The 24930-nt window shown below is 41.9% G+C and overlaps 2 protein-coding genes across 2 annotated transcripts in view; one reads left to right on the top strand and one right to left on the bottom strand.

Moving 5' to 3' along the window:
• Positions 1-334: 334 nt before the first annotated feature.
• MALSU1 (mitochondrial assembly of ribosomal large subunit 1) lies at positions 335-7553 on the top strand. The gene is made up of 4 exons (XM_051610223.1): positions 335-560; positions 2463-2641; positions 5463-5544; positions 6727-7553. Exons 1-4 carry the CDS (start codon positions 335-337, stop codon positions 6930-6932), a joined length of 693 nt encoding a protein of 230 aa, XP_051466183.1. The 3' UTR covers positions 6933-7553.
• Positions 7554-10425: 2872 nt separating this feature from the next.
• The window catches only part of IGF2BP3 (insulin like growth factor 2 mRNA binding protein 3), a 118568-nt gene continuing 104063 nt past the window's right edge, over positions 10426-24930 (bottom strand). The window contains exons 11-15 of the mRNA XM_051609524.1: positions 23280-23399; positions 19156-19230; positions 15437-15568; positions 14003-14116; positions 10426-13068 (exon numbers count right to left, since the gene is read on the bottom strand). Of these exons, the coding sequence (XP_051465484.1) occupies positions 12967-13068; positions 14003-14116; positions 15437-15568; positions 19156-19230; positions 23280-23399 (543 nt within the window). The 3' untranslated portion in view covers positions 10426-12966. The remainder of the gene's footprint in view (positions 13069-14002; positions 14117-15436; positions 15569-19155; positions 19231-23279; positions 23400-24930) is intronic.

Genomic DNA, 24930 nt, shown 5'->3' on the forward strand with positions numbered 1-24930 from the left:
CTCTCATCCGAACACCCAAACCACCGCAGCGGGAGTCCGGCGCGGCACCCAGAGCAGCCCGCGGCGGTGCCGGGCGGGGCGGGGCGGGGCAGGACCGGGCGGGGCAGGGCAGGGCAGGGCAGGGCAGGGCAGGGCAGGGCCGGGCCGGGCAGCCAGGCCCCCACAGCCCGCCCCCGCAGGGCGCCGCTCGCCCCGGGCCGCGACCTCTGGCGCAGCAGCAGGGACCGCCCGGCCGCGCGGGCTCCAGCCAGGCACTGCGCAGGCGCCCAGGAGAGGCGCCTGACGGACGGCAGGATGGGCCAATCAGATGAAGAGGCGTGCCCGCCGCTGGCCAATGGGTGAGCGGCCTGGCGGGGGGCGGGGCGCGGCGGCGGGCATGTGGCGGGCGGCGCCGGGGGCCTGGCGGCTGCTGCGGCGCGGGGCCCGCGCGGCGGGGGGTGCCCTGCGGGGGCCCGCGGCCGGGCCCGGGCCCGGGGCTCCCCGCGGGGGCCGCCGGGGCGCGGCAGGCAGCGGCGCGGGAGCCGGGGCGCTGGGGGCGGCGGAGCGGCGCCAGGCGGCAGGTAGGGCTCGGCGAAGGGCGGCCCGGCCCGCGGGAGGGCGAGCGGCCGGGGTGAACCGGCGGCTCGCCTGGGTGCGCCGCACCGGCCGGGAGCCTTTTGACTTGCCGGTTGGCGCTTCGGTCCGGTGCTCTCGTGGTTCTTGAGCCGCGTCTTCCCCACAGGGCCCCGGCGGGTGGGGGAGCGCGTTTGTCCGCCGACCCTCCCCGCGGGCCCGCGGTGCTGCAGGGCGCGGGGTCACCGCGCCGGGCGAGGCCTGGCAGCCCCGAGCGTGGGCAGCGGGCAGCCCGGCAGGGGGCCCGGAGAGCCTCGGCCCTGCCCGGTGCGCACCCCCGCTGCGGGAAACGGTGCCCGAGGCGAAGCGTAGCGTCTCGCGAAGCGGGTGGCTTTTCGGGAGGCATGGGATGTCATCCTGCGGCTGCAGGAGGATCCTAAGGGTGCCTGCTGCGACGGAATCGCCTTTGTGTTGGCTGAGACCGCAGGGTCAGGGTGTGCTGTGCCAGCATCATCTCCGAAGGCCTGAGGTCAAGGGGGGAGTCGGTGGGTAGCATAGACCGGGTCTGTCCGTATCTACGTGCGGAGATGTTCTGGGAGCTTTTTGAGGAGAGTGGTGCCGAGTAGAAGATGTGTTTCTCTGGTGTATACTCGCAAGGAAATTTCCCTGTATGGTTCACAGTTTTAGTAGCGTGATGACTGGTTACGGGTATAAGCATTGTGTGCACAGAGATGGTCTTGTGTAGCTGTTCTGCAAATCTTCTCTAGCCAAATCTTCTCTAGCCTAGATCTGACCGTGACATTCAGTGTGGCAGTGTGCCTGGGGTTGTTCAGACCATTGGTTCTCTAAGTAGGCACTAGAGGCTTCACATGTGGCTACCAGACAAATATTTAACTTTTGTAACTGCTGTGTCTGGAGGAACTGTGGCCACTGCTAATTTTCTGCATGTGTGACCACAGCAAAGTTGAAGGACTGCATGAGTCCTTAAGCTCAAAGGCTTTCCTTTACAGAGATCTGATCCAATTTCATATCCCCATTCATGCATATAATTATATGTAGCTATTGTTCTTTTGTTTGGCTTTTTCTTTATATTGGTAAGTATAAAGCTTGGCTTTGTGCTGATGTTTGGTTCTCTTTATAGTGGCAGGCATGCATTGCTGACAGATTCCAATTATTCCTTAAGTATGCACATAAGTTGCATCTACCCAGTCAGGGCACATTAGTAAATTTGTGCAACTACCTCCTGTTCACACCATGAAATCAGTTTATTTCTAGTTTCTAAGCTGGCTTGCTTAAACTGTTGAAGGACTAAAGCTTTTGTCTACAATATTGCAATGCTCTGTGGCAGAACAGGCTAGGGAAGAGAAGTGACTTAACTCGGTGTGAAGAGAAAAAGTACCTTCACACTGCACATCAGCTCCATTTTCAATATATTGATTTCACATACTTAAGATGTTAGAGTCCATTTCATCACCATGTATTATCATAGGCCCATTGAAGAGCATTGTCTGAAACATTTTTAGATTTGGCCGTTGTTTTCATAATGTCTGTTGAAATACTTAGGTTTCTTTCATCTTAGTTGGCGTATATCTGATGATAGCATTGACTCTTAAGTACTAACAACAAGAAATAAGATACTTAACAGAAACTTTGATGTCTACTAACTGTTATATCTAGTGATAGTGTTATTTACCAGAAAAGTGTTTAGTTCTCAATGTTGATGGTTTTAAGAATTATTTTTAAAAGTCTGCAGTTCATGTTGCATTGTCAGTATCGAACCAGCTGCTATACTGAATGTCTAGCTTAGGCTGTAATTCAGTTCATTGCCATTTTATGTCTTCTTAAGTGGTTGGGTTTTTTGCAATTAAAAAGATAAATTGCCACTGTATTATTTTTTCTCTGTGTTCCAGATACTGTTCTTCCAAAGTTCAATATTGACTTTGCTGTAGCTCTGCTGAGGCAAGAAAATGCTAAAGACATCTGTGTCATCCAGCTACCTCCAGAAATAAATTACTCAAATTATTTTATAATTGTGAGTGGATCTTCAACACGACATCTCCATGCAATGGCACATTACATGCTGAATATGGTAAGACAGTTCCTGCTGCCCTCTCTGGGTTTTGAGGAATGGTTTTAAATGTGAAAGGAATTTCCCTGGGACTGCACATATAGGTGGTGTACCAGACAAATGAAACTAATTATCTTTATGTTATTCAGTCCCTAATATACCTCCCAACTAACTATTTTTATTCCCCTTAACAGTATTACTTAAAATGTAGAGCAAATATTTTAAAAACAGACCTCACTGTGTTTAGAATGGTGATGACGTTAGCACAATTTGGTGGCTAGAACAAGAGTGATGTGAAATGGTGATGATAACCTGTGTCCACTTTTGTCTTCCATCCAACAAGCTTCATAGCTATTCCCACTCAGCTGAAATAGCTTAATTTAACTACTCTCAAGCCCTAATCTCTAAGATTCCAGGTTCTCAGGTAAATCATAAGCCTGGAAAAAAGATGGTATGGTAGGAGGCACAAGATCCCCTCATGGGCTTGCTAAGACAAACTGCAAGTTAACAGTCACCATTCTGTCCATGTAGAGGAGGAAAGAAGCAGCAGCAGCCATCGTTGCACAGCAGTCTTGCACTATTTGGCTTTGGCAGAATGTGGGCTTTTCAGTACAACGAGAGAGGTCAGAATAAAAATACAGATGGAGCTTAGAGATAAGGACCAGACTAGGAGGGAGAAACTTTAAGGCCAGAAAGAGCAGTGTGAGGAGTACGACTGCCCCCCGTCTGTCAACTCTCTGTACTCAACCTGTGTTTTGCCTTCTCTTCACACACGTTCCCTTCTTGACACCATTTTTTCTTCTTAATTTTACTTCCTTCCAGTCCCATTGTTTTCAGCTGTGAGGCTTGAGAGGGAGATAGTATTGCTGTTCAGTGCCTTTCTGAGCAGGTGACAGGAGTTTCTTAGGTTAGCGCGATTTGAATGTACTACATTTAAGTGCCTAATTTGTACTCTACTACTTCCATAGCATGCTAGTCTTAACAGCTGTCCATCTCCCCCAAACCAGGAGATCACTGAATACCACCCACCCTGCAAAAACATCCCTGCGTTACCTCTGGCGGCTCCCTCTGGTGGCTGCAAGAGCAGCTCTTTGGCAAGGGCAGAGCCCCTGGGGAGACATGCATCCTCCTGGGCGTCCGAGAAACCAGGGCAGCCTGGCCAAGTACGCAGGAGTGGCTGAGCTTGTCTGGCATGGAAAGTTTTCTAGGCGAAGTAAGCTGAAGCTTAAGATGTCAAGCAGAGCAGGTGCTGAGCAGGACTGGGCAGCTGGCAGGCTTTACCTACAGCATCTCCACGTTATGGTCACGCACGATTTACTCACACTATAATGCAGAGCCGTTCACACGTAGTGTGAGGTCTTGCTGCTTTTATTCCAGTAGTTTGTAAATGGCAAAGTCCCAACTATTGCTTATCCCTTCCCATTTGGTTTCATGCTAGAGGAAGAAACTAATACTTGCCCTGTATTGTAATCTATTTACCATTGCACAGCTGTTAAAGATAGGGCTGAAGAAAGCTTGTAGCAGAGGTGAGCTTTTCCAACCCCTGTTACATAGCTGATGGCAGTGCACACTGGGCTCATTAGTAGTTTAAACCTACTTTCAGAGAGTCCTTGACAAGTACCTGCTTTTGAGGATATTTCACAAGGTATCTTAAAGAGAGGAAGGTAGAACTAGTTCTGAGTTCTCCATTCTGGTTTGCAAACTAGGGCTATTGTCAGGCAGCTAGTGTTGTGTGGGAAGGACCAGGAACAGCTGCATTTTGTTTTGCTAGACAGCTATGCTGTTACAACCTATTTTGTATTTTGTCTTCTATAGCAGGAATGTCTGCTAGAGCCATGCAGTTTCAGTCTTCCTTGTGGCCTTGTGCTGAAGTAAATGTTGTTTGGTTTGTTTTTTAATTTCAGCTTGAAGAAGATTTCCATATTTTTGATTGACTGATTAAACTAGAAATGAGGTAGAAATTTGAATAAATGACCTCTATGAAGATAGAGCTGACTTCATTTTATTTTTTATATTGATGCTTTCTGTGAAGAAACAAGTAGGCTATGGCCAGATGTGAAAGAGGCAGTACTTTAAGCCTCGAGTTGTTGAATTTCTTCAGCTCTGGTGGGTGCTTAGGTTCTTAATATACTAGTTGGGCAGAGCTGGGCCTCTCAGGATGGAATCTTGGAAATCACCATGTTGGATAGGGAACAAACTACCTTGCCCTAGCTGAGCTTTTGCAGGGGCTAGCTCTGAGCTACCCCCTCCCCTCTTTCACAGTGGTTCATAGTTTGGAAACCTGCTTGTCAGTCATGTTTCCTCCCACAGCTTGTAGTCAGTGTTGAGAGCCTGCTCTCAAGAGACAGGAGGTTTGTCTGGATGCCTTCCTCACAGCATGGGCTGAAAGTTGTTTTCTCCCCACTCCTCTGTCTGAGAAGAGGATAACCTTGGCATCTCCATTTCTGCATCCTTAACTAGCCAATGTAAAACAATGATGAAAATTATCTGAAACAAAATAAAATTCAGTGGTATTGGCTGTTACAGGAAACCTATAACTGAAAGATTAATGCTAAGTTATAGTGTTCATCTTGAGGAAAAAGTGGACACCTGTAAAATTAATGGATAACTTTATGAGAATGCTGAGCATTAGAATCCAATTGAGAAACATCTACTTATGTGTACTTGTATCAGTGAAAACTTACTCTTTTTTTGTGCAGACACCAGAGCCAACATTAGGTAATCTAATTTCAGACTGAAGGCAATACTAAACAACTCAGCAAAGTCCAGCTTACCTGTTACATTTGAGTGCTTTTGAATAAAAGCAAAGTATTTACTTTTTTTGCCATTGCTTCTCCCTCAGTACAAGCACCACAAAGAAGAAAGTGATCCTCATACTCGGATTGAAGGGAAGGAGACAGATGATTGGCTGTGCATCGATTTTGGTAAATATTCATGAATCTGACCAATATGAAGTTCTGCATGAGCTCTTTGTTGAAGGAAGCATCTCACCATGAACCTGGGTGCTGTGGAGAGTCTGCAGTATGCTGATATATTGGAATTCCAGTTGTTGTTGCTTGAGATACTAAATACATTTTCACTAAAGATCATTGGCACCAAGAAGAAAGCAGTAACTAAAATGCTTTTAGCAGCGGCTAGAACAGGTCTTAATAAATTGAAGATAAGAGTAGTGGGGGGGTGGGAAAGCTACTTCAGTCAGTGTTCTCAGGTTTATATAATCCTTGTTTCTGTGAGTGGAGGCTCTTTGTATGCTTTTCTAGCACTGAATTGTTGAACAGACTTTTCTGCTGCCCAGATCATACCATGACACAGGGTAAAACTTCAGTCCTAACAAATGGAGTTCAATTCTTCATTCTACAAGTGTGAAACTCTTTACACAAACATGAGTCTGCGTTCAGAAAGCATTTCTCCTTCACTCTTAGCTCTAGAATCTCACCCTCTAATTTTTTGGGGGGGGCTTAAAATAGAGCATGGGTGGGTGAGGAGGACTGCAGCTAGTGATGGTAAGTGAGAAAAAAATCTAAGGGCAGAACTAGAAAAAAGTGCATTAGAAGTACAACTAGAATTAATTTTCTCTACTGTTGTTTGCATAGAATAAATGAAAGCCTACAAAAACATTACAAAGTTAAAAGTATAAAAAATATGAAGTATAACAAAGTATAGTATGCAAAGTATAAAAAAAACCCAACAACTGAAATGTGAGCAACACACCTAAGGAAAATGATTTGGCTATAGTCAAATGTTGCTGGTGATACAGGAAACCTGATAGTCTATCTGTAACCTTAGGGAGGAAACTCCTTCAAGTAAAATTACTTTTGATTTACTTCCTGTTGTCCCCAAGAAGTCATAACTTCTTTGGTCTGGAGTCCCTGTGGTGGTGTTTTGAATTAAACCAGAGTATTATCCCCACTCATTCTCTTGGCTGTAGTCTTGAAGTCTTTTGAAGGACTGCCCAGTTCCTAACACTGTTCAAGAAGTGGAATCAGCAACTTGAAATTTCCATCAGGTGGCCTGTTATATCTAGCCAGAATGGGGGTGGAAGACCAGAGCTCTTTCTGCAGCTGAAGTGTAATGTTGCTTTACAACTCATGTTAATTTCTGTGCAGGTAACATAGTGGTGCATTTCATGCTGCCAGAGACACGAGAGGCTTACGAATTGGAGAAGCTATGGACTCTTGGTTCCTACGATGACCAGTTAGCACAGATAACTCCACAGTCACTGCCAGAAGACTTCATATTTGGACTGTCTTCTAACAGTAGTGATCATCTTGAACAAGAACTTAATGCAGCTGCTGAGTGGAAGGAGAAATGATGGTGCCTTCACACATCTGAGAGACATACAGTCTTAGTTACTGACTTAAGTCATTACAGTTGATCAGTACAAAACAGTGTATTTGTTGGGTGTGCCTAGGTAAAGTTCTGAACAAGTGACAAAAATTATTAGAATCAAGAGAGTCATAAAGGTTGGAAAAGACCTTTAAGATCAAATCAAACCATGAAATGTCAAAGAGGGAATCCTATCATAAGGGAGCTTCGTGGGAGAGTTGCTGTCAATGGACTTTGCAGTAAGAAGAGTGGGGCAAAGACGGCTGCGTAAGCTACTTACCTTGAACTCATCCTCAGCCTTTACAGTAATTGTTTTTCTAGTGTCTTTGAAAGACCTGCCTGCAGTAGCGGCACAGAAGAGACTTGTGTTGCAAGGAAAAAACTATCTGAAATGGTAGTTGAGATGAGGCTTCTCGCATTAAGCCATTTGCTGCTGGTGACAATGAAGCAAGTCATGCTCCAAGTTGAAGGAGGAGAGAAAACATTGTGTTAATGAACACACAAAAGCCAAGAAGAATAAGTGTCTTGAGTTAATACAACAGTAAGTCAGTTTTTCAGCCCAGGCCAATCTGTTTGTAATAATAATAAAAACACACAAAAACCTGGAGAGCTTTAATTCCTTTTCTTCATGATAAAACATGGAGCTCATTGTCAGTGTGCAGTTTTCTCCTCTACTAGTTTTACTCTCACTTAGTTTCTGAAAAAGGACATTGAGGCAACATGGTATGGCAGTGTGAACCTTCAGCTCCTTTGAAGCAGGCAAGAGTAGTTTGGAAGGAAGCCCTTAGTCACTGAGCACTGCTTGCTGCTGCTACCACTCTCAGAAGTTGCTGTGCAGTGCACACTTAGGCCGCCTGCTGTGGGATCGAGTAACCAGTTAGAAGAACTTAAATATGGTAACAAAACTTGTTTATGTAAAACAAGATGCTTTTCTCCACTACAGGACAAAGTTTTCATCACTAGGTTAGGCTCTCTTCCTTCCAGAAAAGCTTACTCTGCCATGCATCCTGAGTAATCACCTTTTTCCCCTCCCATAGCCCCACAGAATACTTCAAGGCCTGTCAGCATCTCTTCCCTGCACAGCAGCTGCTGTTCGTAGTGCTCAAAAAAAGTGATCTTTGGGGAGGAGGGCAAAGGTGTTTGCTTTTAAAAGAAAATACCCTCACCATCATTTCGGACTGGTCATGTTTTCCTGCTGTGTCTAGCCTCTATGCTTTCACGAATAACTGCCCCTGAGTTCACCTGCTTTTTGATACAAGGCAACAGACGATTCTTCAAATTAAGTAAGGAGCATTTATTGTATTTAAACTATGCAGATGAAACATCTTTGCCCACAAAATAAAGGTATTGGCGTTAAGTCTGACTGCAAAGAAAGATTTTCAGAATGCTTCATGATACCTGTCAATAAGTAACCCACAGGGGTGAAAGATAACCTTGGCTGTCTTAGAGTGATGGGTTCTAAATCAGGTATTTCCTCCTAGGAGGGATAAGTAGGAATAACTTTAGATCATTCCCCGAAACCACTTGCCTTTTGCTGCTGCTGCAGATAAGTAAAACTAGATGAATGGAGGCAGGTTCAGCTAACACTGCACCATTACATGAACCCACATTTAGTATCCAGCTCCCTGTCTCACAGAGCACAGTAGCAAAAGGAGCACCCAGGAAAGAACAGTAAGACATAGGAAACAGCTTCTGTGTGAACAGACTAGGACTCTTGGATCTGGAAAGGGGTAATAGTCTGTAAGACAAGACAAAGACATCAAATGGACTGATGAGACAAAAAACAGTAAAAACAAGGTATAACAATTTGCTGACAAAGAACATTGTGAAAAAGTTATATGGAACATCTACTGGTTGCTATTTAATAAAAAGTGCTAATGCAGGAAAAACGCTTCCTCATCCCCCATTTAACAGATTCTGTCCTAATCTGTGCCGAGCTAATGTGATGTCCCAGGCAGGTTGCCTGCCTGACTTGAGCCTTGGTCTGACCCTCTTAGAAGGGTCATCAACCAAGGCAGTCTGGATGATCAGTACTGTGCAACACTAAACTTTAGGAAGGAAAACATTTGGGAATGTTTGAGTCTATAGATTCATCTGGCCTTCTGTACAGCTGTACATGCAGGTTTCCCTTAATGATGGGAAGAAAAGGAGAAACAAGTATCATGGTGGAACTTTAGTCATAATTTCACTGATTTCCTGCATTGTATGAGTCACTTGATTATTAAGCAGCGTTTGCATCCATCAGTTGAGCTAACATCTGTCACAGCCTAGCTTCAGTGCTTACACCACAATTTTTCATGTTAATTTAAAAGTCCTGTGCCCTAGTACCACATGGAGACCATGCTGCCCTGCACAGCACACATGCTTCATTTAATAGAAGCTAACAGCACATGCCTTCAAACCTGCAGCTCGGGAATGGAAGCTTTGGAAAGTTAGAAGCAAATAGAAGCATCATGATTAAGTAAAAGCTTAAAACAGTCAGGGGTTCAGCTGTCCCCAAGGCACCAGTGATACAGATGAAGGCTTAACTTTCTATGCTGCTCAAGTGGCAGAGAAGCCAGTTCTCAGAAGACAGCTCCATAGTGGCATGAAAAAATTAGCTTAGAGTTCCCTGTGAAATGCACCACCCTATGCAGTGTCTTCCACTGACACTGCTTCAATTCTCTCTTTCTGCTGGTTGGTCCCAGTAAATAAGCTGTGAAAACAAGTGGGAGAGAGCAGGAGTTTGGAAAATTTGTTTTTATACTCTTATATTATTCATGAATAACACACTGAATTATATTATTCGTGACGCTTCTTCATTCCCCAACCCTTCCCTCTCCCTGAAGCATTCAGAAAAACATCTACTCTCATTTCTATTCCAAATAATGTTAACAAGGATCTAAATGGAGAGGCAATACCACCTCACTGGCAAGTGGTCTGTGGCTGGGGGGTGGTGGTGGTAGGTGTGAGGTTAGGTTGCCATCACATTTGCTTGCTAGTGTGACTGGTTCTGCATATCCAAGCTTCTAGTGCCACGTTAGAGAGCTTCAGCACCAAAGCAGACTGGATAAAAAGCAGCCAGAAAATGCCCAAATGTGCAACTCAGATCTCACTTCAAACCTGTTGAAGATTCCTTCATGTTAGCCCTGGGTCAGAACTGCTGAGTACAGATTCTTTCCACAGCAAATAAGCCTGAGTGATCTGCATAGGTCTGAAACCATGAACTAACTACAGGCTGTGCTGCAGACTGTATAGCAGTGTTGTATGAGAGGGAAAAGATGAATGAAAAGTCAGAGAATCCCCTGCTTGTAATGGGAAGTGTAAACATTATAACCTGGCTGCTGGATGTCCTAGCAGCTATGGAATTCCTGTGGGTGATGGTTCATCCTTATCCAGTTATTACGGACAGAGAGCCAACTTGATCTAAGTACCACAGATACTTAGAGTAGTCTGTCCCTGTGCCTCATCAATTTAAAAAAACACCACACAACTTCATCTGATGATAGGAGTTAAACTCTTTATTCCATTCAGAGGCATCTGGCAAGTGGAGCTGCATTGGGGGGCACATTACAGATGAAAAATGATCCATACTTCGTGGATATTGAAATCATTTACAGTATTTACTTTCTAGCTAATCCCAAATACTCCAAATTACCAAGTTTCAATTGAAAACAAAAACATGATTTACCATACTAAGTCTAGAAATTTAAGAGATGGCAGTACTTAAATCAGCAGATGTAAATGCAGCGCATATTTGTAAAAGTAATTTTTATGGAAAATAATGAAGTCAAATCCTCCTCAAATGTTAAGAAAGGAACGTCAAACTGACTTAAGCCTCAACAAAAATTAAAATGCTATGACTTTTCATACTTCAGTAATTTTAAATTCATTGTAAGAAAAAAAGTTATCCTAAAGGCTAGATGAAGGTCACTGTCAAAAAAGGAAAAGAAACTCATTTTCTTTGCTAAAACTACAACATAAGTTTGTGGTTTTTAAACCAATTAGTAAAGAAGAGATGCAGGAAAAACACTTCAGACCATTTTCAAAATTATCTAATCTGTACAACAATGATCTTTGGGAAAAATTATCTAGTCTATGTAGTAATGCCTCTATTTCAACATGAACCTAAGAGGTAGATAACAAAATGATGAAACAAATGTTTTTGCTCGTTGTGCCCCTCAAATCAGTGCAGCATGGTGATTCTGATCATCTCATGCACAAAAAACATCACAAAAAAAGGTTCAGAGGTAATAGCATGGCTCTGTCGACCACACGCATACAGGCGCGCACGCGCTCACACACACACACAGCAGTCTTTATGCACCATGTGTTGCCACATATTTTTTTTTTCTTAAACTGAGGTAGACTGAAGTTTATTGTAGAAACTTGAATGTGTCACTATTACCACAATCATCATTCAAATTACATTCGGAAATTAAAAAATTTGGTAACTTTCCTGTTATCCCTGCCTTTTGACACTTTTTTTTTCTTCTCTAATGGTTGGTTGCAGAATGTGCATAAATCCTGCTGCATCTATTACAAGCCAGGCTAGAGAGGTTGTTGTTTGTTTTGTTTTTTTCTTCTTGTACTAGTTTTTAAAACCTTCAAAGTGGCTTAGTGTGGCCCATAACAGTGGCTGGATATGTAAACTTAGCCTTTCATTATCTTTCACTGATCAAACACTGTTTGACCTTCCCCCATCGTGGTAACTGAAAGCAGTATGATGTGATCTGCTGACAGCAGAGACCCTCCTGGCCTCTAACACACTCTAGCAGATCAAGTGTTCTATCAAACTGAAGATGAAGCTTGCTCTTTGAACAAAATGGCAAAGTCCAAATGGGCTGCAAATGGTTAAATGTAGCATTATTAGGTAGTGATGGTCAAAGGCACAAAGGGTTCATGCATTCAATCAAGTAGCACAAAAAAAAAAATTCAGCCTCTTGCAGCCTTCTAAATTTTTCCCCCAACCCCAGCCTCTTGCCATCACTTCCTTGTCCTGTTCCCAAAAAAGTACCGTCACAAACTTTTTCATCCCATCTTAAAAGAAAACTAAACGGCATTGCTGCTATCAGAATGTTGGCATCATTCGCTATCTTTTGAACATTCACTGAATTTTTTTTTTTTTCAAACAAATGATGGTGTTGAAGCCCTCAGAAAATCTGAGGCTGTGTTTTTTTTACCCACCTTACTCCCATCAGCCAGCAGCTAGAAGTGCTCTACTATAGTTTTCCCCGATAAGTCTGTAGTACTCCTGGCTGGTGGCTGATCAAATTTTAATTTTTTTTTAAAAAAATAAAATGCTCAAGAACTATTAGCTTTATAAAGTATACAAAATACCAAAAAAAAAGCAAAAAAGGAACAATTTCTCATTGAGGTACTAAATGCCTGAGGTAGTTTAGTAAAATGCATATTTATCTTTTTATGCCCTGGCCAACACCATTCAACACTTCCCTTAGGTTATTCATGGCAGTGTTATGTAAAAATGCAACCAAATTCTTTTTAAAAAATGCCACTTGTTTCAACATTGGGACTAACATTTAAACTCTTGTCAGTGCCCTTGCTCTAACCCTAGCCCACCCACAATCCCACCCTCCAAATGTGTTTCTTCTTTTACAACTGGACCTATAAGAGCAATGCCTTCTTTTTTTTGTTTGTTTGGTTTTTTTTCCTTTTCTTTTTTTTTTTTTCCTTTTTTTTTAACCAGTGAACTCAGAAGAGAAAGCTTCATTAAACCAAGTTCTAAAATTGTTGGGGAATAATAAGAACAATAAAAAAGACTAACGAGTTTATGTTAAATTGTGAGAATAGAACAAAAGGGAAGTGAAGGGGTCCTTATTTTAAAGCTGGGTTTCAAAAGTTTGAGAGAGCCTAAGGAATACATTCTCAGAGACAGCGTTCAACGGTTGCCTGGTCCTCGAACAGGTGATTGGCTTGGTGGATCTTCTGCGTAACTTCAACAGGTGCTCACCACCCGTCTCTCTGTCGCACAGTCTGTCTTTGGTCTGGCATCTGTCTCTGATGGGCCATTTCCTAAACCTTTATTTTCGTCTTGGCTGAGGCTGTCCGCTTTGCAATGTTTTTTGCTGTTGCTGCTGCCTTCTTACCTGAGCCAGTATTTCCTGAATTTTTCTCTGAGCAAGCTGAAGGACATAAAGAAGAAACAACAACCCGTCATGATGCCATGCCACAGTGACTGCTGTTTACAACAGACTATAGATGCTACTGAGATGAAGGACATCTGGAATAACTAAGCTCCTAGTACTGACAAGATTACTCCTTACTTAAAATATACTTGGTTTAGTCATGATGTACAACTTAGTTTTTCATTTTTCTTCTTTTTTCCACCTACCACCACTACCCACATGGTCAGTTTTCACATCTGCAATACAGAAAGCATGAGTATAGGAAGAGGACTACCAACAAGGATTATTTGAGCTACAGGCTACTTGTATTTTACACCTCTGGAGATACTAATAATTTATAAGAACCACTGTTTTAAGAGAGTGGACAAGCTTTTTTATACACTAGGGAATCCAGAAGGTCAGACTTACAGGACTTGCCAGCCCTCCCCATCTCCCTTCTGAACTGCAAGTCACCTGCAGCGAAGTATCAACAAGGGATTGGTCTGAACTAAGAATTGAAGGAGGGAAAGAATGTTGTGATAATTTTCTTTATGATAATTCATCAACAGATTGGGCAATGTGGACAATGTGCATATATACATGCAGTTCTTGCCAGCTACTATGTGATGGCTTGTATCTCCCTTCCATCTGAATTTCAGTCCAATCACAGGTTGGGTTTTCTTTTGCTTTGAAAGTTTCAGCAGTGCCAGAGCCTACATATACCAACAGGAGAATTAAAGGAAATTGTTCTATGTGTGTAACGGCGATATTGTTGAAAATCTCTCTCACAGGCACGAGGAAAGTTTATTGCAGCAAAACAGAGGAGTCTGACAAGCAGTGCTTTCTGTAGCCTGAGTAAAAAAGTCTTCTATCCCTTGGCTCTGCACGTGGATATAAGAGAGACACCATGGAAACACCAGGGCAATATAGAAATTCATTCCAGTCCTCTTACCTGGCATGCATAGAAGTGACCAGTTATTTTCACAACCACCTGATCATTTTCATCAGGTGTCTGGTCACGAGGGACTACGACTTCTGCACTAGTCAAGTTTTGAAGCTCATTTACCTATAAATAGATATTAGAAGTCAGAAAGTCTTAAATATCCCACAACCACGAAGCCTCAAAGATACTGCTGACACAGTTATGTGGTCAAAGATACTGCTGACCCCCAAGTTATGTTTAAAAAAGGGAACCCACTAACAGAAAGCCTCTGTGTAGCAATGAGCACTTTGCAAGATGAGCCTCTTGTGTCTCTAACATAAATTAGCACCAATTTTTCTAGGTTTGTAGAAATGTCTTAAAGACTAAATACAACACAGAGAAGGTGTCAAATACATGACTTTAAAAAGCAAATGTGCCACAGTGTTTACATTGGAGTTTACAAGTTTAAGGTCAGAATACTCATACAATGTATAACGGAGGGAAGAAAAATGTTTAAATATTTATATAGTTCTCCTTGAGAAACCTCCACAAGATGGAGAACTCCAAACAGAGCAATGAGAAGTGTTCAAATTACTTTCAGTAGCCTATCAACTTCCATAATGCTGAGTAGATTCAAGGCTGGAGTCTTTGTCCTATTTACACTCATTTTATTTTAGAACTGCACAGCATTATTTAATTAAAAAGTTTTAGATAAAATTTTCAGACATGTTTGTCCTTAAACCTTACCACTACAAGTAATGAAGAGGCCGCATTGCCTCCTGACACTTAACTTCAAACCCCACTGCCCTCAAGGATGGAGACTCCAGACTGAACCATTTCTTTGCAAACACCAGCTGGCTTCTGATTTACAGCCGTATGAAAATACTGGAGTGCCTACACCTTTTCAGGACTGAAATATCTCAGTGTTATTTTATGCATGTCCAAGACATGCCATCAAATATGTTGAAGCAAAAAAAAATTTTTTTTGTAATATTGAAGTCTGAACCGGTCTTAATTCCTACCACTTGTTTAGAAATCACACTTTCACTCAGTTTTGGCCAGAAATGCTACCTTTGGACACATTGGATTTGATTCTAATGAAATGAGATTAGTGAAATCTTCTTGCAAAATCTGGCATAGGCTAAGGTTCACAGAAGCAGGTTTTGAGTGGGTTCTTGTAAATGGAAGAGATATTTCTATTAATAAAATCCGTGCATATATGACTGAGTACCAATTTTTGCTAGACTTTTTTTTGTGAAATAAATCATTCTATGAGCTCAGCTTCTCTTGACTCCACCCTTGAAGAAAGGAAATCTTAACAAGTACAGCTAGAAAAATGGCACCTGGTTTAATGTAACTTCAAAGGATTCACTTTCAGCTGAATGTTTAAGCTTTATACATATATACACACTGAAATAAGAAACATACTTGTACAACACTAAAAGTTTTCTTTCAGCTACTTACTGTTTTGCCTCCTTTACCAATAACTCTACCAGCAGCGTAGGATGGCACTTTTATATGAGCCTCAAGTTTCACTTCTTCTTTAGGTCCAAAGAAATTTTCTTCTTTAAGTTTTCCATAGATTCTCCCTTGAGCCTGCAAAAAATGCCTTTGGTTAAGAAAATGTGCTTATTGATATCTAGTTAACTTCAAGAAATGCCACAGAAAGAACTCTCGGTACATAACCCTAAGAAAGCATTTCCCCTAATACATATAGTAACTATTTTTCTAAGACAAATTTTTGTACCAGACTAGGAAGTACTGCTGTCCAACTTCAAAGACTGCATGACAAACCAGGGAATAATGGAGCAATTTAACAGAGATTATTATTATGCTTTTCAGAAGAAACATTGCTTTTAAAAGAACCTTTTGCATCTCTGTAGAAGAGTGGTGGAGAGAAGAACTGTCTGGCTGAAGCATTTTTTTATTATACTCAGAAGCACAGATTGCAATTAATTAGCTCTGAAATCCATTCTTTTATGGATGCTAAACTAAAAAAAAAAGCCACAACCCGCCCCAAACAAGTCACAGGATAAAGACTCCAATTAGAGAAAACAGCCTACTTTTACAACTCATTACAATGTATTGTTTAAAAGTAAATAAATCTGAGCTTGCTCTGTTTTCTTAAGTGAAAAGTCGAACTGCCTAGATGCAAATAGCACCACGTGAACAGTATTACTCCAACCAACACACAGTTCCCTTTTCTGGGTAACACAAAAGTGCCAGGTAGCAAGAAGAATGGCCACTAAGCTCATGAATCTTGCTGATTTTTAAGCACATTTATTTCCTTATGCCTTGCCATTCAGTGAATTCTTGAGAAATGGTAAACAGATCATCTACTCTGCATCCCCTAGAGGCATCTGCTCTGTAAAGATAGTAAACCTAGGACCACAAAGCCTTCCCAGTTCAGATTTGTCATCATAATCTTTAAATCACACTCACCAGCCCTGTCACTATGTACATGCTAAATTCAACCATCTTGCAGGCCACCACTCCAATGGAATATGACAAGTTTAAAAATATTGCATGATGTGATAATTATTTTTAATAGTGGCTGTTCATTTTACCTTATTTTTAGCTCATGTCCTAAAAGCCTAATCAAGTTAATGCTACTCTACAATGGGGAATATGAAAGACTTTTTGTGACCTTGGAGCTAAAAGTATTTGGGGTAAAACAGACTCTACCCGAGGGGTAAGGAAAAATTTGTGGCATGGCTTTGACCTAGGTGGGATACTGCAGGTTACGGGACCTTATCACAGAGGACAAAAGTGATTATCTTTCCAGTGACACAGAAAATGCCATATAAAAACTCAGTACAACTACCATGTTCCAGCACCATCAAGAGCCCTAGAAGCAGAGATTCCAGCTCCAGGAAAGCACTTCAAGAGGCTTTGCCAAGAGCAGATAAAGTACTATTCCCAGCCATCACCTTGAGGTGGAGATTTTGAAACTATTTCCAAATTTGTTATAGACAGTAGCCAGCATAGCCCTTTTCATTTCAACAGCAAAGCTTTTAGCGTGCATATCACCTTGACAACCTGCACAGGCTTCAGGGGCTCAGTGGGAGAGGTACTATGAGAAAAAAGTGTGCATTACTACTGAATTATAAAGGAAAGTGGAATGCTGACTTTTTAAAAGATAGATATATTTCCAACATCCCAAGTCTTTCACCTCTTGAAAAAACCTTTAAGGAAACGAAGCAATGTAACTGGGCTGCAGCTCCTTCACAGTAAAACAGTGGCTGAAATAAGTTCTCTACACTAGATTCCACTTGGCTTGGATGTGTCCTAGATCCAAGGCATCATGAGCATCTCTGAATATTGGTGTCACAGGTATGCCTGAACTCTAGGGAGCACTGCAGCAGAGCCAGTGGCATATTCTTTTCCGGTTGCCTTGCTAGCAAATAGCCCTGCATACCGAAGCATTCTCAGGCTACTGCAGCTGAGGAAGAAAGGGGTGCAGCCACTGCAGCAACCACAGACATGAATCACAGACAGCAGAACACAATGTAGTAGGGAAAGGATGCCAGACTCACAGGCTCTGGGATGACGCCGCCCGTCCAAGAGCTTGTTACTCATCTGAGCAGCAGTTATTCCCTCTTCAGGTTGATGTACACCCAGATTACATTCGTGGTGCCTAACCAGCAGTAGTCTATGCTCAATGATAGAGAAGTCCCTTCTTAAACTGAGCTTAAGGACAGCCCTAATGAAGCTTGGCCCTTACTGTAAGGCATGTGTTGGCTTAACAGTGGTGATAAAAAAAGGACTGAACTCTGCCTCTGTCCTTCTTGGTCAAGAGGACATTGCTCCAAGAGTAGCAAAAGGACCATGAGGACTGGAGCTGAGGAAGCCCCAAAAGGTAACCCCTCTCCTTCACCAGACCAGCATACTCAGGAGCATCAGCAGTGCGAGCACATTGATCTTTCTTTGCAAGCAGAAGCCCCAGAGTAGTGACTTACTGATGTGGTTTTAACAAATTGAGGGGGTGCAGAAAAGGGAGACTTTCCTCCTTGCATTGTTCACATTGGTGAGAAGAGCTGGCAAAAGGACTATGTGGGACTTCAAGTCTATCTTAGAGAAGAAGCCCAAGAACAACCCTTTGCCTACATTAAAAGTCAGGATAAGGGATGCTGGAATCTACTTTGGTCTGCAACTGCTTAAGGGTAAGTTCACTGATATCTAATGGTAATAATGTTAGCCAGAATCTGCTCTTGTGCTGATCCCAGATCTCAAGACCATCCCATATGTAGAACAAGCCATGTGGCCAAGCCCACCTACACACAGAAATCCTCAAGGAGGCAAAGATTTTAAATTATACTTTGCCTTCAATAGCTTCTCAAATGTACGTAGTAACTGAGCAATAATCCCAAACACATCTTGTTCACTGTTATCACTGTAAATTACCTGCCCTGATATTTCTCCAAAACTCCTAAAGGCATTAATGAAACTGATTCTAGATATGCCTGAAGTTTGAGCACCTCCTCCTTGCAAGACACCCTGAAGCAAAAATATGAGAACAGACAAGAGTACAATGCCAAGACATAAACTCTCAAGTGACTTTCTCCCCACTCTGGGCCTCATCTGTGATGAGGCAAGGCTGCTGCACTGAGCTGACTGCATCACTCTTGACTTTTGGGGTAACTAGATTTATCCCATGGCTCTTCAGGCAGAATGCCACTCCATAACTCAATTTGAACACAAATGGGATAATCAGGTTGAGTATCTTCTTGTAGTTGTAGTGGAAATACAATTAGAAGTTTTGCATTTATCTGCAGAGCTACCCAAAAAAGCATTTTCCATTGGCATGCAACAGTAACCTGGGACAACTCGGTCTCTCATCTTGTCAGCTCTGTTATTTCAATTAAACACACAACACTGTTGTATGTATGAAGACAGGCTAGAAAGACCAAAATATTGTGTTCATAAATAAAAGGGAAAAATCATGTTAGACTTGATTCTAACTTACATGAAACTCCCACCAGTTTTCAGGTGACCAGAACATGGCCTCTGATAGTACTATATTACATTTATACGAGAGACCTTTCAGCAAAAGGAAAGCAAAAATCAAGTATTTAGTAAAATTCTGAATAAAATGGTGCTTGGAACCAAGTTTTTTTTGTTTTCAGTATTGCCCCTTACAGTCCAAAGGCCACTACAGACTGACAAGTTTTTGCATGCTGTACCTTGAACTGAGCTTCTGGAGGTCCAGTGATGATAACCATTCTCAGTTTGGCATCTGGTCCTTCAGCAGGAGCAATCTGGAGTGGAAAAACATAACTTTTGGTAGCTGTCTTTTTTGAAGGAATAGCTTAAAGCCACCTCCTCCCCATTTCAGTCTCACATTCTGTTCAAGAGTAAAAAAATTATTTGTTACAGCAGCAGCATAGCACTTCAGTCATGATGTGTTTGTTCTCTTTAAAGTGTATTAATTAGCTGTAATGAAATACGGAGAAATTGGCTAAACCATAAGCAAATTTACTTCTGAAAATTGAAGGCATAGCCACTCATCCACATATGGCAAAAACCCACAAGCCATTTTCATGTGGCTATGAGTGATGTAAGACATGTAGCCTTCAAAACAACAAGTGTGGTTAGTAGACAAGAGATTCTCATCCCAACCCGCTAACTTAAATAGTCTTTCTAACAAGTTTTGCTCATTAGCAGAAGTTTGTGTCTGTCCCCCTGAGAGCAAAAGATCACTTTACTGTTGCAACTAATCAGATCCAAAACATTCCTACAGCAATGAGTTCGAAATTTCCAAGGGGTTTGTATCTACAGATATTTGTGTGACCCAAATAAAAATTAAGCTCTGCCAGAAAAAAGACAGAGATGCCTGTAGGGTCTTTAGCAGTCCACGTCACCACAAAAGTAAGATTTCAGTGGGTGTTGTTCTCAGACTCCAGTGGCATTAAATAATTCAAACTAGCCTCTGACATTCTGGATGAATCTTTTGTTTATCACAACTGACATTTCCATTGTTGCATCTAGTATTACATAGCTGCTGTTGAATGGGCAATATATTAAACACTACAGGATTTCGTCTTAGCTGTTGGCATAGGGATGTTATTCATATTTAACAGCTGTAGTTTATTTCAGACAAATTACCAGTCACCATGCATCATTTTCACTAAAGAATTTTGCTAACCAAAGCGTATATAATTATTCATATTGTACCCTAAGATGGAGAAGACATTACATACTAGTTATCTGGTTTGCATATTTATTTTTCATATGATTTCTGCATTCCAATTTGTTATATCTAAAAATAAACATTCATTTTACAACAGTACATTTGTATGACATGACACTGTGGTAAGGGCCAGCACAGACTAAGTCCATTCATTCTTTGAAACACAAGTATTTTAGAGGGGCAAAATTTCAAGGCACATTTAGAGGCAGCTGTCTGAACAGAGCTCAGCCTGCTAATTGTCATTCATATAAAATGAACATTGTAGTTTGCCTCCCAGTTACCTCATGTTTTCTTAGTGAACATCAGCACCTTTATCAAAAATTTAGGAAAAATATTTTCAATCAAGCCTTTGTTACATCTTATACATGTTTAAATGTTCTGGGACACTTCTTGCTTTGCCTTTATCTTAGAATGTCCTGTTCTCAGCAGCTGGAGTAAATTATGGCTAGGACTGTGAAAGAAACACATAGAAATAAACATTTCAATGTCTGAAGGGGCAACCTAAGATACTTCAGTGTGAATTTTGTCTGTCTGCTCTTGAAAGGAGAAGTTACATACATATAAGTAGTATCCAAGTGGTGAATTTTTAACATCTGAGATATATAGTTTTACATTCTAACCAGAAAACAACTAGTCATTCCATATGCCAAGTCACAAGCTGACAATTTTGTATGCCCCAAACCTATAATGCTCGTTCCAACTCCTTCAGAGACAAGGGCTACCCTGGGAATACTTTATAAGCAAGGAGATGCCATGGTTCACAACAGGTCCCAGCACTGCAGTACAGGGTGGGCAGCAGACAGCCCAGAAATCTGTCTGGCTCCTTGGCCAAATAATTCAGCCTGCTGGAGCCCCAGGCCAAGCCTGCGTTACCAAACAATGACCCCAGGCACAGGAAAGCAACCTGAACTTGTCAACAACCACACATGCCTCTGAAGTGACAGGCTGGACACCACAGCTTTATGTAGAACCCCTCTGCATCTGCAGTTTATTTAGTCTTACTTTGTGGCTAATGAGTTTCATCAGATTTACAAAGCTCAGCATGAGCACAAACAAGACACGTGGATGTAAAACGTTTTTATGCGTAACAATCTACAGCACAACTTCAAATGAGCCCAGAGTGCACATAGACCTACCTCCTCTACAAAGCATGATTACTACAGTTTGGCAAGTTAGAAGTTACTCAAGCAGCACTCCCTCCTCTTAGCTAAAAGCACAGATTCCTTAATGAATCATCGTTTATTATTTTGCTCAAAAGTTATGGTAAAGGGCAGGTGGTCATCACAAGGGCTCCCTGTTGTTCAGTCAGATTACAGATTAAGTTGCCTTTTTCTTAATTGATAAGCATATATGCAACTTCTCAATTTGAAAGCACGCCCTGTAGCTCTACAATTCTGTTAAAATTAATTCCTACTACCACAAAAATAATCTTTATTTCTACTGAAGAAACAAAAGATCAGAGCTTTACCAAACTTTTAACTGAATTTCATTTAATACAGGTACATTAAATGTGCTGGGTAGAGGGGTGCCAGCCAATAGAGGAAGCCTGAGGCCACTGTTAGCCAGATAGGTGAGAAACACAGAAAACTCCCTTTCCATTAAACTATCTTCCAAGAACCAACTAAAGAACTAGTTTGGACAGGTTCTTGAAGGTCCAGGTTATTTCACATTTCTCTCTCCACCTAGCAGTACCTTCCATATACCACTTAATCTTTGGGGAGAAACTACGGGAATGGAGAAAGAAAAGACACATGAAACATCATACCGCCCTAGCAAGACAGATTTGATAGAGAAAAATCAACACCTCTCACTTCCTTCTATTCCATTTTTCCCCTCTAAAAATGTGATTATTAGTGCTCTACTAATGTAAACCATCTGGGTAGTATAACAAGTATTTAATGTACTGCTCAATAAAGGATGGAATTGGGCAGGGTGCCAGGGGGTTGACTGGCCAGTAAATGGATTGGCATTCAGTAAACCACACACAAGACTCATTCATCAGGGTTCCCCAATTATTTTGCTCTGCACACTTAGATGAACATTTTCCAAGCCAAGCCCAGCCTTACTGGCATCACCAAGCTCAACTCCAGCACAGCCATTTCCTGCCCCTAAACTGCCCTGACCTTCAGCAGATCCCTGCTCCATAGCACTCACTATACAAGCCATATCTCCTGAGCAAAAGAACAAAGAACAAAACCTTTGCTTCACTTGTGCAGGAAAACATCAGCCTTACAGCAGGTAACAAAGTTACACACTGCACTTATTTTTCTTGTTTTGGCTTGTTTTTTTTGTTGTTGTTTTTAATTTAGGCCAAAACATTGTTTTTACAGTGCATAATAGCATAATTCACTATTAAAAAAATAATGATTTCAAGCATCTAGAAGAGATACTTGTTTACAATGGCATTAGTAGCAGAAACCCAAGGACTTCATACAACTGCAACTGGTACTAACCCCTACAACACAGGCAAGGAAGAGGCAGAGATTTCACCAAACTGGCTGAAATTCAAACTTAAGCTTCCATTAGGTCAACTTCTACAAACCTTTTTGTTCTTAGCTACACTGAAGCAATCAACACACAAACAGCTGGATGTTAAAGCACTGTGCCAAGGTAAACATGGTGTTAAAGCATAGACCAGCTCCAGGAGCTCAGAATACACGAGTGATTTTAAAACAGCAGTGCTTCAGTGTGGAGCCATCTGAGCCTGACAACCCAGACCAATTCCTCTGGAACAGAGAGGCCACAGCAGTAGGGGACTTCACCTGTGCTGCTGTTTTTAGAAGGAGAATTTACCTCACCGCTTTTCACTTTACCAGAAGCAAGAAGAAAGCCTTTAAGCACTGGACCATTAAGACTTAAGTCTGTTTCTAAGAAATTAAGACCACCAAAGTAGTTTTCTTTGCAGCTTATATTTCACACCTCGGGAGACGTTTGAAAACATGCTTCTAATTATCTTGTCTCAAGGAAGATTAAAAGATGATTTATAAACAAATGTACTATTTATCACATCACATTCTAAGCACAGAGTGGGGGAGGACATTCACGAAAGCATGGCTTGTGCAAACTTGCTTAAAGTGTCATGTAGAATAGACAGAAAGTTAGTCAGTGTAATAATACCTTAATAGATGCGCCTGCAAAACGGGAAAGTTGTTTGATGTGCTGTCCCTGCTTGCCAATAATAGCTCCAACTGCCAAGGCTGGGATGAACAGATGAACAGTCTCAGACTCAGGCTGTTGCTGTGGGGAAGAAGGAAATATGCAGTGAATGTTTTTGAACATTACAAATCAGACTGACAGGAAAACGGGTAGGGAACAGGCATGCATGGAAATTAGGGGGAAATCTTATGATGCCCTGTGATGTCTGAATATTAAGGGTCTGGATTTTTTTGGGAATCACAAAATTCACAGAACATGAAAAGACAGCTTGAGCCAAAAGAGGATTCTTTCATCTTTTATAAAATAGTTGCAATTTTAATGCTTAGAGTTTTAAAAAACAATCAAGGTGTTCCTTCTTCATGAGGCTTTCATTCTTACCTGTCACTGTCTGGATGCTCTTTCACATGCAGGACTCTGTAGATGAGGCTGCTACAAGTGGAGGGGCTACAGCCTATGCAAACTCTAGTTTTCCTAGTTGTTTTTTGTTTTGTTTTTGTTTTGGTTTAGATTGTGCTGAGCATGGCACAAAAAGCCTCAGTTACATATATGCTACAATTTCCTTTGTGTGGGAGTGATCTGGAATGATAGCCAGCTAGAAAGCTGCCAGCAATTCCTCCTGTGTAACATTATGCAACAGTTGGGAGTCTTGGCAGCAGGCCTCAAAGCAGGCTAGTAAATTAAATGCCAGATTAGGCATTTTTAAAAGCAAGAAGACCCTAACATTGTGCCCACTGGATATCAGGCACCACCGCAGTTTCCTATTGCTTTCAACCAGATGCCCCAGCTGGGAAGCACAACATCACACTTGAGATCCTCTCTACGTGCTGCACAGAGATGATCAAACCACGGGGTTACGTATGACACGATAAACTATAACTGGTTTACCAGCCTCAGAAGAGCACGTCTCAAACTAATGAAGCGCTGCCGAGTACCCGCTATGCTGCTGTACCATTAATCCGTCTACTCACGTCAGGGTTACTTCTCAAAAATCATCTCACACAAGCCTGTATTTGAACTTGGAGACATTTAAGACACACACACCCCCCAGTTTAAAACATTTCTTCCTCTATGTAGCCCTCACGTATTTTCAAAGTTTGTTCTGTTCATCCTCAGCAAGACAAAGCCAACAAGCCCCTTTTTCCAGAGGTATTTGAATGCAACACCACCATCCTCATCCTTGCTCTCTCAGTGCCCACCATGCAGACCACCCTGAGCACCAGTGAGCAGAGCATATAGAACCAAACATGCTCATCTAGCTTTGCTCTCCTGTATATGTTGTTTGGGATACAGGCCCACATACAAAAGCTCACCCAACCAGCTTTTTCTGGGATGTTAAAGAAAAAAATGTATACTACATGCAACACAAAGAAAAAGCAGCTACAACCCTAAAAAAAAAAAAACAACTACATCCACTTCATTTTAAATTTCAGTAACTTCTTTCAAGGGGAAGCAAAGTCCTAGTGCGTTAACCATACACAAATCAGAACAAAATACTTGGTTTCCAAGTCTTACCACTTTATTTTTGGTAAACACAAGTCAACTGTAACCTCAGGGGAATCAAATTCCAAGCAAAGCTCCATGTACCAGGTGAAGAAAGCCCAAAATAGGATAC

Source organism: Apus apus, chromosome 2, assembly GCF_020740795.1.
Source record: "Apus apus isolate bApuApu2 chromosome 2, bApuApu2.pri.cur, whole genome shotgun sequence".
NCBI classification, from domain to species: domain Eukaryota; kingdom Metazoa; phylum Chordata; class Aves; order Apodiformes; family Apodidae; genus Apus; species Apus apus.

What these genes read in the sequence shown, in the direction of transcription:
- MALSU1 (XM_051610223.1), top strand. Translation starts at nt 335, where the DNA reads ATGGGTGAGCGGCCTGGCGGGGGGCGGGGCGCGGCGGCGGGCATGTGG. An exon ending in GGAGCGGCGCCAGGCGGCAG is followed by an intron (nt 561 to 2,462) that starts GTAGGGCTCGGC and finishes TCTGTGTTCCAG; the next exon opens with ATACTGTTCTTCCAAAGTTC. An exon ending in CACATTACATGCTGAATATG is followed by an intron (nt 2,642 to 5,462) that starts GTAAGACAGTTC and finishes CTTCTCCCTCAG; the next exon opens with TACAAGCACCACAAAGAAGA.